The sequence below is a fragment of the Phasianus colchicus genome, chromosome 4 (assembly GCF_987193195.1).
Source record: "Phasianus colchicus chromosome 4, bPhaCol1.hap1.1, whole genome shotgun sequence".
Lineage (NCBI taxonomy): Eukaryota > Metazoa > Chordata > Aves > Galliformes > Phasianidae > Phasianus > Phasianus colchicus.
Genome location: NC_143439.1, coordinates 2,609,405 through 2,622,199, shown reverse-complemented (window position 1 = coordinate 2,622,199; position 12,795 = coordinate 2,609,405). Strand labels below are relative to the sequence as shown.

General features: G+C 36.0%; 1 protein-coding gene across 1 annotated transcript in view; it reads right to left on the bottom strand.

Annotated features, from left to right (window-relative positions):
* Positions 1-1,188: 1,188 nt before the first annotated feature.
* The window catches only part of GUCY1B1 (guanylate cyclase 1 soluble subunit beta 1), a 38,787-nt gene continuing 27,180 nt past the window's right edge, over positions 1,189-12,795 (bottom strand). The window contains exons 6-14 of the mRNA XM_090138429.1: positions 12,182-12,412; positions 11,238-11,354; positions 10,332-10,465; positions 9,332-9,529; positions 8,601-8,838; positions 7,165-7,305; positions 5,987-6,141; positions 5,552-5,678; positions 1,189-2,470 (exon numbers count right to left, since the gene is read on the bottom strand). Of these exons, the coding sequence (XP_089994555.1) occupies positions 2,447-2,470; positions 5,552-5,678; positions 5,987-6,141; positions 7,165-7,305; positions 8,601-8,838; positions 9,332-9,529; positions 10,332-10,465; positions 11,238-11,354; positions 12,182-12,412 (1,365 nt within the window). The 3' untranslated portion in view covers positions 1,189-2,446. The remainder of the gene's footprint in view (positions 2,471-5,551; positions 5,679-5,986; positions 6,142-7,164; positions 7,306-8,600; positions 8,839-9,331; positions 9,530-10,331; positions 10,466-11,237; positions 11,355-12,181; positions 12,413-12,795) is intronic.

The window sequence follows — 12,795 nt, the reverse complement described above, 5'->3', positions numbered from 1 at the left end:
TATATATATATATTATCCAAGAAACACTAACAGCAGTCAGACTACTCAAGTCAATTACAGCACTAACTCTAAGGATTAGAGGAGTCCTCTGCAAGGCTAAACTTTGTTAGTAATACCATGGAAATGTAAATTCTTCTGTGAATCTGAATTCAGAGGAAAGTATTTGATCCAGAAGATTACTTGATTTACAAATTTCTTTGAAACAGACTTAGGTAAATATTTTGCCTCATGTTTCAACCACAGAACTTGTACTGTGAAAGTAGATCACTGTATTTAAATCAGAGACAAGAAAGCATATGTGAAAGAACTAAGTACAGAGAAATATCTGATCAAATTTTATTTTTAGCTGTTGAGCTCAGCATTTACCTGAAGATTAATTTTAATAACAAAAATGGTCAAATGCTTAAATTAACCTGATTTCCTAGAGATAAAAAGCACTTAGAAGAACTTAACATATGAGTTTCTAGTGCTTTAAGAAACTGGTTATGCTACAGAGTAGCTTAACAGGAGCTTTAACACTTTGAAATTATTAAGAAATGATAAACTCAGAGCACTATTTGAGTTTCTGGCATGTCATCTTAAGTCATCCTGAAGTGTAGTACAAACATCTCAGTTACTTCACAGTCTTCTGCATCAATTATTTCTATGCCATACAACCATACTTCTATATAATTCTGTATTATTTCTATACAACCATAGATATAGATGTCACAAATCTCATGTCCAGGGATCACCATTAAAGTTTTGGCAGGCTTGATCAACATGAAGGACAAAGAGCTGCTGCATAGACAGCAGGGCAATCTTTCACAGAGTGCTAGGAAGAACTTCTGATGCAGTGAGTGATGCAAAAGACTGTATGCAGCTCTCCCTCTTTGTTTCCCATTCTTAAAGCTCTGCTTGGCAATGCACATCCTGCTCAGAGTGGACGGCCAATTATTTTTGATTGTTAAGTATTTCTGTTTTTGGAGTATTACTACACACATTTTGAACACTACTTTAAACTGAGGATGTGATCCAGGAACCTGAATACAGGAGACTCTTGAACATACGCACATACTGAAATAAGGACTCAAGCAATTATTTAAATGCGAACCTAGAATTGCAGAATGGGGAATGTGCTTCTTTCATATCAAATGCAACACTAAAATGCAACTTTCATTGAAAATAAAACCCCAGAATTTCTAAAAATCAGTGGAAAAAATAATTTATTGCAATTTCTCACATTAACATGAAACATTTATACATATATATTCTGTGCTGATAAAGTATACTGGGTACAGACAACTCTTATACACAAAGTAATTGCACTATTCTAATTCATAATGCAAATATTCAGAAAATGCCAGACATAAGAATGGATATTATACACACAAAAATGCACTGTATGTTAAAAATGTGAAGCATCTGCAATCTCATCTAATTTTACTATGTCTGCTTACAATCTCTTAATTATGCCACGATGCCAAGAATACAATCAGGTTCTCCCAAGGTATAAAATAAAATCATTTCTGAAATTCAAAGACCAAAACAAAAGGCAACCACGACAACCCTGTCCTGGCAGTACGCCTGTCAATTTTGAAGGCTCTATCAGAAAAGAATTAGAGCACTAGTGATGGCCTACAACAGTCCAGCAATCTATTATTAACATGACAACTTCATTTAGTTAATATAAATCAATGAAAAATATATTGAAAACGAAAAGCATTTCAGTAAAAGTACATTGGCACAAGCTTCGGATGGCAGCGTTGGACAAACAACTGCCCCATTTCAATACAGAAAATGTTTACATAGTGTCTACAAAGCCAAAATGCTGGATGACATCAAAAGGTACCATTTTTCTAAACAGGAATCAACAGCGCATCAAGTGCTATTTGCAATACGAACAGGAAGCATGGTCGTAGCAGAAGTAAATCTGATAGACAAGTTTTATGCAGTAGTTTCCATAATGATGCTTTATGTACCACTTTTTACAAATAGTTCTTTAGGTTCTTTGTTCTGCCAAAAAATTGAAATGCCTCCTGTCTTCCCAGAAAAGTCACTGATTTATGCAACCACTGTACCGCAGAGATGAAGATGAAGATGTGAAGCATCAGATTGAGTGGTTAGATGTGGCATGCATATTATACAATTTCATTCAGTAATAACTGGTGATAGGAAGGGCCACAGGACTGACATGCAAAAATGCATATTAAAAAAAAAAAAAAAAAAAGAGCCTGAAATACATGCTCATAGCAGAGGGAGTACCAAACACTAAGGAAAAAGTAGCAAGCATGCCTGGAAGAAAATGGTGAGTACGATTTCAGGACAAGAGCAGAAGACAATGGTACTGCACATAACAATAGGAGATACGAAGTAAAGTAACATTCATAATTCATCCTTACTGCCTGGCTCCCTATTTGGAGACAGTATTGCACCCTGTTCAGGATCCTTCTCCTCTTCCCTCAGCTCAGAAAGCATCTTGCTTTGTTTCCTTGAATGCATGCAAGTAGAATTTGAAAAGTAAGGGATTTTCTTTGAAGCAGCAACATAGTGGATCAGTGCAGTGACAAAATATGTTTGACAACTTGCAACCAGTATTAGTAAATAACAGAACAGAGCATAGGTAACACACACATTTCTTTTGTATGTGTTGTACGTAGGAATGTAACAACTCCTACATTCCCTGATGGGACTACTGGAGATATTTTGACTTGCTCCCATAAGTAATTTGGGGACATGGGAGAAGAGAAACATATTTGGAAGTGGGGACAGATGGAAACCACAGTCAGGCATCTGAGGTTCTCTGCATGCTTTAGGATTTACAACAAATGTGTTCCTCCTGAGAGAAGTTGCAGGTGAACCTCTGTTCATGCAAGCAAGCAGACAAGTCACGGTTGCTTTGGTTCTATGTATATTTCTGATGCAGCTCTGAATATTGCTGGAATGGTATTATGGAATAGAGTTCTTAAGAGGGAAAAATAGAGATGCCAACTTAGGAACAAAGTCTGAAGTATGCTGAGTTGCTCCAACCTGATGACATTCTACATGCCCAGTGAAGACAGCATATTTTAAGCACTGGTTTTATATCGCTGTGTCAGCTGTAAGCACTTTTTCCACTTCCCCTATCATATACTGATCACTGGGCTTCATTATCTGTTATGCTAACAGATATGCAAATGATGAGATTGCCATTTTCATAGGTGTAACAGAAAAAGGGAGTGTACCACTAATACGAATCAGTTCTAGATTTAAACATACTGGAGATAGAAAACTTCACAATAAAAGAACAAGCAGAGAAAATATCTTCAAACAGATTTAAGAAATATTTTCAGGGAGTGACCACTCAAGACATTTATTTACCACATGGATTCTTAAGAGATGTGAACATGCCATATTAATTATTATGAATGGCACCCACTGAAATTAATCACCCTGCAAATGATACTACTCATAAGAACACACGTGTGTTTGAAAGATAGAATAAGTATCTGAAAAGAAAACCAAAACTGTACCTTAGCAAAGTAATTACAATAAGGTAATCAAACATAAAAAGGTGTTTATTTGATTTCTGCTTTTGGATTACCACTACTATATGCAGCCTATAATGTGTCAGAAATAACAACGGTTCAGAGCATCTTAAAGGAGGAAACCTTAGTGCATCTTTTTGTTTGTGAACAGATGAAATGGTGCAGGGAGTGGAAAAGAATGAAAAGACCGTTATAAGATTATCTTCTTCCACTTTTCAAAATCACCTCTGAAAAAAATGATTATCAGTGTCATACACTTCATGAACTTATCCTTCTAGTTTCCTATTCTCCAAAACTTAGTACAACAAAAAAGAGACACCTGCGATGGGAGAAGTCCTTGTGTGTATGAGAAATATATGTATGTCTGAATTTAATATACAAAAAAAAGCCTAACACAAATTAAGAGAGACTTTTCAAGTGTGCTTAAACTGTGATATTATGTGCTCCCAAAAACCAGACTGACAATATTTTTCTATCCTATGTTCCTCTCTACAAAGCTGAATTATTAGACAATAGTAACAGCAAGTACCTGTCAGGGCTGTTGTCATAATTAACAAAACCAGCTGTTTTACAAGCTCTCTAAAAAGAAGTTGCAATATTTAAAATTGTCAACTTCTAGAACTCTAAACACATGTGAAGCTGAACTAAGGAAAATATGCACCTGACTCAATACTTTTCTGAAGCTTGACATTTAACATTATAATATTCCCAATACAAATGATAGGACTTAATTTATAATGCAGAAAGAATAAGTCTAAGGTGCTTAGTTATGCATATTTCATATAAAAGTATGGATTTGAAAGAACAGCAGCCATATGAAGTTACATTTAACCTTGATATAAAACAAAATCATAACAGTAGGATCAAAAGTGGCACCCAGAATGTTAGCACAACTAATATATACTAAAATACAGACTTCAGCGGAGTTAAAATACAGGCTGTTCCCTGAAGTTTAATAGTGAGAGTTAATATTGAGGGTAACCATTAAACAGTCAATATTCATACACCTGGCTACCAGTTGTATTAAATCTTTTCTAAAGGGCCATAACGGTTTAACAGTCTAAACTTCATTTTCAGAGGCACACAAGGATTCAGAAGTGCAATTAAGTCCCTGTGGCCTGTATGTTCAGTGAAGGAACTGATGACTTACATTATTCTAGTCAGTATTTCTTAGATTAAATACGTTAGCTTAAAATGTTTTGTATTACTTTTGGATAGAATTCAGGCTGTGCATATTACTTTCAGATATTTTTTTCTCCCTGTTTGCAATAGGTGGAATGTACACCTGCTAGGCTGGCACAAAGCAATGTGATTAAATGTAAAACTTCGTAGTCTATTTCTGAGTCTAAATCTCATTGTTTTTTAATAAGATTTTGGTTACTACATGTGCAAACTTCTGAAATGATCACAGAAGCTCAAAGACAACTTAGTGCTTAAAGAGCCTCGCCCTATTCTCATTCTCACAAGAAGATTTAGTTTCATATGTCAATCAGAAGACATATTTTTATTCTGTATATTTCTGAAGTAAGACCTTTATCACACAACAATTTGTGAGCAAGAAGATCCATCTGAGGTTAACAGAACACCCCACACACCAGGTTCGAACCTGCCTGTGTGTAGTTGTTGGACTGCTGCCTAAATATCTGAAGGCACATTTATTCACTCACAGAATTGGTAAATTTCAAAGTGCTGATAACCAGACATCGGTTAAACATTATATGATGGGCATTGTATTGCAAAGTCTAGCACAGTGGAGAAATCTGTACATAAAGAGATATTTATATTTAAACACCAGCATTCCCTCAAGGACCTCTTGAAATATGAAAGTATTCCCTCAGGGTCTGCACAAACTTCACAGACAAATAATCAAGGACTTCAATGTGCTGTCAAGAATAGTAAATGCGTTAATAAAAGTGTTGTACAAAACTGTTCATTTCTTCCAGGGAACATTTAGTTTGCAAATGCAAATGGATCTCAGTGGCTTAGATTAAATTTGTCATATTTATAACTCGTTTAAAAGAAAAATACACTTTGGTTAGTCATACCTCTGTCTCTGTACTCTTTCGGGACAAAAACCAAACCTGCATTGGTTCTTTTTTACCCTTCATAGAAACTGGACCCCTGTATTCCAGGTGGAACTGAGGATCTGAATTTTCTGGTGTCATAAGACACCTGAGAATGGAAAGAGAAAACATGTAATTGTATGCATGCAAACAATACACAATTTAAAATATTAAGCATACACAAATTTGAGCAAATTAATAGAAGCATCGAGTCTATCTCTAGATTGTTATTATATTTGCATACCAACAATCATGCATCATAATACAGTCTGCCATACAGTTCCATCAGAACTCATGCACTTAAAAAGTGTGTTAACAATGCCCCATCGCTATCAATTCCAGAGGCACATCAATTTTACACTGAAAAAGTGATTTCTTTTTAAGTGTCAACACCACTAACAATAGTGAATCGCTTACCTGTACGTATACTCAGAGACATTGATCTTTCCCTTTTCTCCAGTAGTTTCTGTCCTGCTTGTTAAATTGACAGTATTTCCAAACAGGCAGTAACGTGGCATCCTTTGGCCTATGACACCTGTGACTACCTCACCAGTATGGATTCCTATTGTTATCTTTAGAGAGAAAAAATAAGGCTTCAATATTCAAAATAAATGTAGCTTATCTCATGCTTCCAACTAAACACAGGTATTATGCAGTTTCTGCCTACTAGTTTTATTTCCATTGCATTTCTCTGGCTTCTTCATGGTTTTTTTTGTTGGTTTTTTTCCTTTGTATTGCCGTGACTCTACCTCCCACATGAAAGAACAAACCTTGTATTTTTCCAACATGCACCACGCCATGCTGCTATTATATGCTGTAAAGTAAAAGTGGAGAGAGAGAAATACCCTGTAGGTCTGAGTTTGATGAATGCTCAGCAGCTGCAGAAATTGATGGTTTAGACCAAGAAAAGACTACTTCTCAGAAGAAAGACCCTATATGAAACCTCCTCACTTCCTTGCTCGCTGACAAGGTGAAATAGACAGACCTAAGTTAGGTCTTAGAGCAATAGATTTCAGCTAAATAACAATACGTATCACAACTAGTTATTTTGTCCTCAGAGCTTTTTGATAAAGACAAGTCAATGCAGTCTCACCAACTCTGTATTAATGCAACAGCATATTTAAAAAGTCCATAACAACAGAACTTCCATTAACATACACTGTTGTTGGAATCACTGCCATAACTACCTATGGAAATGGATTTTTCTATTTAATGCAATATTTTCCCATGCTGGTAGGATCACAAGCATGACTGAAAATGTCAATGAGGGAATACTACTGTTGTATTCATTGAGATGAAAAAGACTCAACTAATTGTACTTGATGCAAAATGCAAATTTGTTGAATAGGTTGAAAAGATCAGAAAACAAACATACATGATGAGGATCTAATTATTTAAATAGTTAAGCACAGCAACTGCATTTGAGGGTCTGGGGAACTGCCAATACCACATCTACATGTGACTCTCCATATTATTTATAGAGATCTATCTCAAAATAATACATTTACATGGAAAGAGATTTTAGTATTATCATATTTCAAAGCATAATCATATAAAAGAATGGGCTCTTCATTCACGCCCACACATTTACTAACCTGTACAGGCTCCCCATCAACTTGAACTTGGCCTGCTATTTCCATCATATCCAATGCTAGGTGGCAGATAGATCGTGCATGATGAATGCAAGGCTCTGGTAGACCACTCACAGTCATATATTTGTCCCCAACTGTTTCCACCTAGCAAGGTACATATTGTTCCATTTATTATCATGGACAATAAAAGGACATAGCACTCCCTTCAAAGACTGTCCTTTCAAATGTTTTCCCTACACTTACATTCAAAAAATCTTAATTCCAAAAATATCTGCTTGTAATTGATAAGAATTTGTTATATTTCAACGACATAACAAAGACAGTGATTATGTGAACTTCAGCCTCTTTTTTGGAGTATTCTGGAATTTGTATGGCCATGTTTATTCTCACTCACCCTTGATTTGTCTGGTACAGGACATAAGTTTAATTTAGAGTAAAAAAATAGCAATGGCTTTTATACACATAAAGACACAAGCATATACGTGTACGTACTCAAAACGTAATGCCTTGTATTTATTTCCATGGAAACTATAACAGATACAAAGAGCACAATAACACTATTTGATAAGAGCAAATTCTCAGCTACAAAACTCTATTTTTCAACACAGGCACCACCATGAGCTATGCCTTTTCTCCAGCAATGAACAAGAGCCTGCATGCCACAATCATAAAAATCTTCCCCAGCAGAGGTGACCCTTTGTTGTTGTCACCACTGCACCACCCACCAACCCACTGTGCTCACATCTACTGTTTGGTCTCCATCAACGTTCAGCAAGTGTTAATGAATGTCAACGGGTGCCATTTTTTCCACATGGAGGAATTCAATGCCACATCTTTGCTTCAAACGCATTTCCATCTCAGACATCATTTTGCAGACTGCCCCTCTGCTGCCCTCTGTTACATGGCACTAACAAGTAATTGGCAGAAAGGTTCAACATCTACTGCCATACCATCAACATCCATCTCTGATGTCACGGGCCAACATAATAAACAGAAGGCATTCCTTTTGGAGCAGCCCTTGTATATACGGGCTACACATCTATCTACTTATCTAACTCCTACCAGCCATATCTGCAACTAAACCTCAGTACTATTGAAGGAATAAAACTGAATAACTGAATCACAAATTATAGCTTACAGCTAGGAGGCCCAGGTATATGACTTACAGCAAATTGCTTACATAAATTTTTACATCTTCTGAACGTGGAAGCAAATCAATGTATCCAACTAACAGGTGACTATGCACAAAGACTGCAAAAAACTACAGACTGTGTTCTTTCACAGAGAGCTAAACAACATATTCCTCTTTAGCTACGTAGTATCAGGCAATGCAGTTCAAAGACTGGTAAACGCCTACATTCCAAAGGATGGAAAAGAGCAACATGAGAGTAACTTATTGAAAAATCACAGATTAAGTTACTCGAAAATCTACTGCTTACCTTGTAAACAAATGGATTCCTTCGTGAATCAGTTAGAATATCAAATCTCGTGTAAAGATCATTTAGAAGATTAACAATCTTCATAGCTCCCTCTCCAGAGGCATGCTTACTACAGAAAGCATTGAATCCAACAATGCCACTAAAGAGAATGGTGACATTGTCGTATCGCTTAGCTGGAACAGGACGCTTGTGTCTCAGCTCATTTGCCACCGACGGTGGTAGAACAGAGTACAGTAATCTAAATTGGTCAGCAAGAAAGGCAAAATAGAAAGAATGTTGAGCAAGGTCTTTACGTAACACACACATTATTAATTCTTCTGACAAGATCTGTTAATAGAGTCTTGGATCATTTTTGCTTACTGCTTGAGCGTTTCTGCCATATCTATCAACTAGGTGGCAGGTAAGAAAGTTTGCAAAACTGTTTTAGGTTAATTAGCAAAGTAAAAAGGATTGTTGGTTCACTTCTCCTCTTCCTACTTATAAAGGAAGGAGCCATCAAAACAGCTATTTTCATGTAGGTGGCAGCCTACACTGCAGATGACATATGACTATCTAAATTAAGAACAAAACCCTTTAAGGAACTGAAGTGAAATGTTCTTTCTTGACTTCAAAATTACTGGCCTTGAATATTTTTTATGTTCTTCCAAGATTTTTTTATTTTATGAAAAGGTACCTATAAATAATATATTGCTGTGACTGTTTCAGCTCAAAAATCAGGATTTGTTTCTTACGTGTCTGTCTTTTTCTTTTCATCTTCGAGTGCACGTAGTGTGTGCTGCAGTCTGTCAGTGAGGATCTCAAGCTCTTGAGTCAGTTTATATTCCTCTCTGAACTGCTCTCCCAAAAGAACCAGATCACGGGTAGCATCATGCAATGGAATATCACTCAGATATAACCCTCTTCTGGTTAAATCATCCAAGTTCATAACACTACAATGCGAAGAAATAGACAGCCATGAGTAGATAGATAGGGGTATAATTAAGCTTGACAAAGAAACACTTAAATCTCAGATGAACAGCAGAGAATGTGAAATACGAGAAAAAAAATGTAGTTCTAAAAATCTGATGAGCTGTATAAAGTATTCCTTCCACAAAATCCTTGGAGTTCACTTGTGTTAAAACAGCTCTTGATTTTGCATTTAAATATAGAATTCTCGTGAGTTCCATGAACATACGAAACGCACGTTCTTCAGTGCACAAATAAAAGTGAGATTATGTTAAGGTAGCATCTTTCTGTCTTCATCCACTCTCTGTATCACTTTTATACACAAGGTTAACGTGCAAGTCTGGTATATTAGCTCAATGAGCATTTAGCTAAAGCCCTCCGTTCAAACCCTAATTCCAAACACACTCTTCATAAACAGCACTGCTCTATTACACTAAAATTACTGAAAAAAATATATGAATCCTCATAGGAAACCAAATCAGTGACATTTCTCAGCATTCTCAGAATAAGAAACAAACATTAAGACTTGCCAAACGTCGCTGAATAGAGGAATTCTCACTCATCCAAACTAAGCCAGAGCATCCCAGTGCTTATACTGAATTATTTCATAAACAACCAAGTTCCAATGTTCAAGTGCTCCTCCCTCTTTTCATATAAACACAACAAAATCTATTAAATCCATACCCAAGCCAATTAATCTCGGTAACATTACTCTCATAGATATTCATAAAATCAGTAACTGTAAAATGAAAAGCAGTATTATACAACTCTTATTGTTTAAAGTACCTTGGTGAACAAAGAAAGAGAATGCTGTCTGCTTCAGGCAAGTAGATCATTTGCCCTTTCAGGCGTAAGCAACTGATTTCTGTGCCAGTCAACTCATCTTCACACTCCAGCTTCTCTACATCCAACAGCCCCTCCTGGTGAAAAAAAAAATAATCACAATTATTATTGCATTGGTATATGTGTTACTTCACATCTGTGTAAATGCCTTCACTATGAAGGTCATCATGATGTCTGAAATAGTTACACCTTATCTTAAAACCCAATTATCACTTGAAAACAAAACACTGTCCTCACTTCAACACTGATATTCTGCTTCAGAGATACAAATCATGGCGTCTTTTCCTTAATTTCAAGTTCATAGCTTCTCTTCACAATAGTTTGACAAAAAGATTGTCTATTCTATGAATTTCACAGAATGACTAACAAGTTTTGCTGGCTTCTCTCAGGAAGTTCTTTAGCATAGTAGGTGCAACTCTACATTCTGCATTCATTGTTTCATATTGCCTGCCTCCCCACTCCTGTTCTCTCTAGAGAAAAGGACATAGAATTGCGTATGAATGTATCGGCCCAAATGGTAATAACACATTTCATATTTGCCTCCTTTGTCATAATTAAGTAAAACTAAATGCAACAGCCCTTCCTTTCCTTCAGTAAATTGTTATGTATGAGTTTGGCTTCTTGCCAGGAAAGCCTCAGATGAGAAGTATAAGTACTTCACCACTCCTGTTCAGCAGTTAAGTCAATTTAACACATTGAATTCAGATCTGTGATTTTTTTCTTGGCTCAAGACTCATAAGGATCCAAGCTTACTACTATGTTCTCTGAAGACTTCTGCTTTTTCCATACTTCTTTTCTCTCCAAAGCCTACTTACTTATAGAAATGCCAAGTGAATATTTTCTAGTTACCTTGGTCCTCAGTACGAAGACTGTATTGATATGTGAGAGGATCCCATGGAAACTAATATCAATATGAGGCCGGACCAAGGAGAACACTGACAAAAGACTGCAATTTCCTGGTTGCAGCTGAAAGGTAAAGAAAAAACACAAAAAGAAACAATTGAATTACATTACAATAAAAGAATACATGGAATAATTATATTCAATTTGCTTAAATTACAGTACTGAATGGAAGAGAATATACACGTGATGCATTTCTCCATTAGGACACAAACAAATTAAGGTTTTCAAATTAAGGATTTTACAACAAAAGTATCGTTGGCTTCAAAATGCAATTCTAGCCTGCAAGATGACTTTGTAAAATTGTGTTAGGTTGTTTCATATTAATTATCTGTCAAACTATTCCCACTATAAAAAAAAAAAAGTAAGAAAGCTTCTCAGACAAAAAAAAGCTTTCCTCATAACTACCATTCCTCAAACATTCTTTTCAATGATAAGCCATTTTCTCAAGAGCATTGTCTGGTTGTAACGATCCTGATAGCCATCCTCAGTAGGCTAAACAGTTACAGCTGTTCAGTGAATGACCTTGAGAAGAATTTACAAAGCTCTTCTTTCAGATTTTTCTGCAAAATCCAGAAGGAAATCACACATGCAAAAAAAGGCAGGAAAATTATTCTCCGTTCAAGCGTATTCCTTGGTCTGTTACTGCACATTACAGACATGATCTTTAAGGAACAGAGCTACTGTAGGTTAAGGGCTACTTTTCAAAGTCCTTTTTCAAACAACAGGAGCACAATACAGTAGTTATTATACATGGGGATGTTCTTTAGACAGAAAATCCTAAACCTGTTTTATTAATCTTTGGGGAAAAAACAACAACAACAACAAAAAACCACCTGCATGATCTAGTATAAGAACTCTCCATGACTATTAATGTAAAAGAATCATCTAACCTGTGGAAGGACTCTGTATATTGCATTGCCACACTGTGTGACCACCAGATCTCTGTCAAATATTATATGGAAAGGAAAAGCCTTGCAGAAAGTATATGGACTGATGCGAGACTCTTGGGTACCATTTTCTTCAAATCTGTCGAGGTCCTCATAGTAGTCCTCTTCTTTAGATTCTTTCTCTTCAATTAAAAACTGAATGTGGTCACATTCCTCATTCCGCTGTTGAATAACCTAGGAAAAAAAAAAAAGAAAAAAAAAAAAGGAAAAGATGAAAGACTAAAAACTTTGCAATATTAACCAGAATGCTACTATGAAGAAAAAGATACATTTAGACCAGAAAGAAATCTTAGAACAGCATTTGTACCTTGAAAAATTCTGTATTCTAATAAGTATGTCTGTTTTAGAAATTCTTTATAATTCCAGGGGAAGAATTATTCCTTAGCTGAGCTGCAGTTGCTCTTTGCATGAACAATATATCACTGAAATCTATGTTGCCTGAGTGAAATGCACATCCTGAAATCAGGGATTCAGGCTCATGTTAAGCTTGCCTTCATTGGTATATGTCACACAATAAGATTCTTCCTCTCCTTGAATGGACCTTTTGCGAGTCTTGA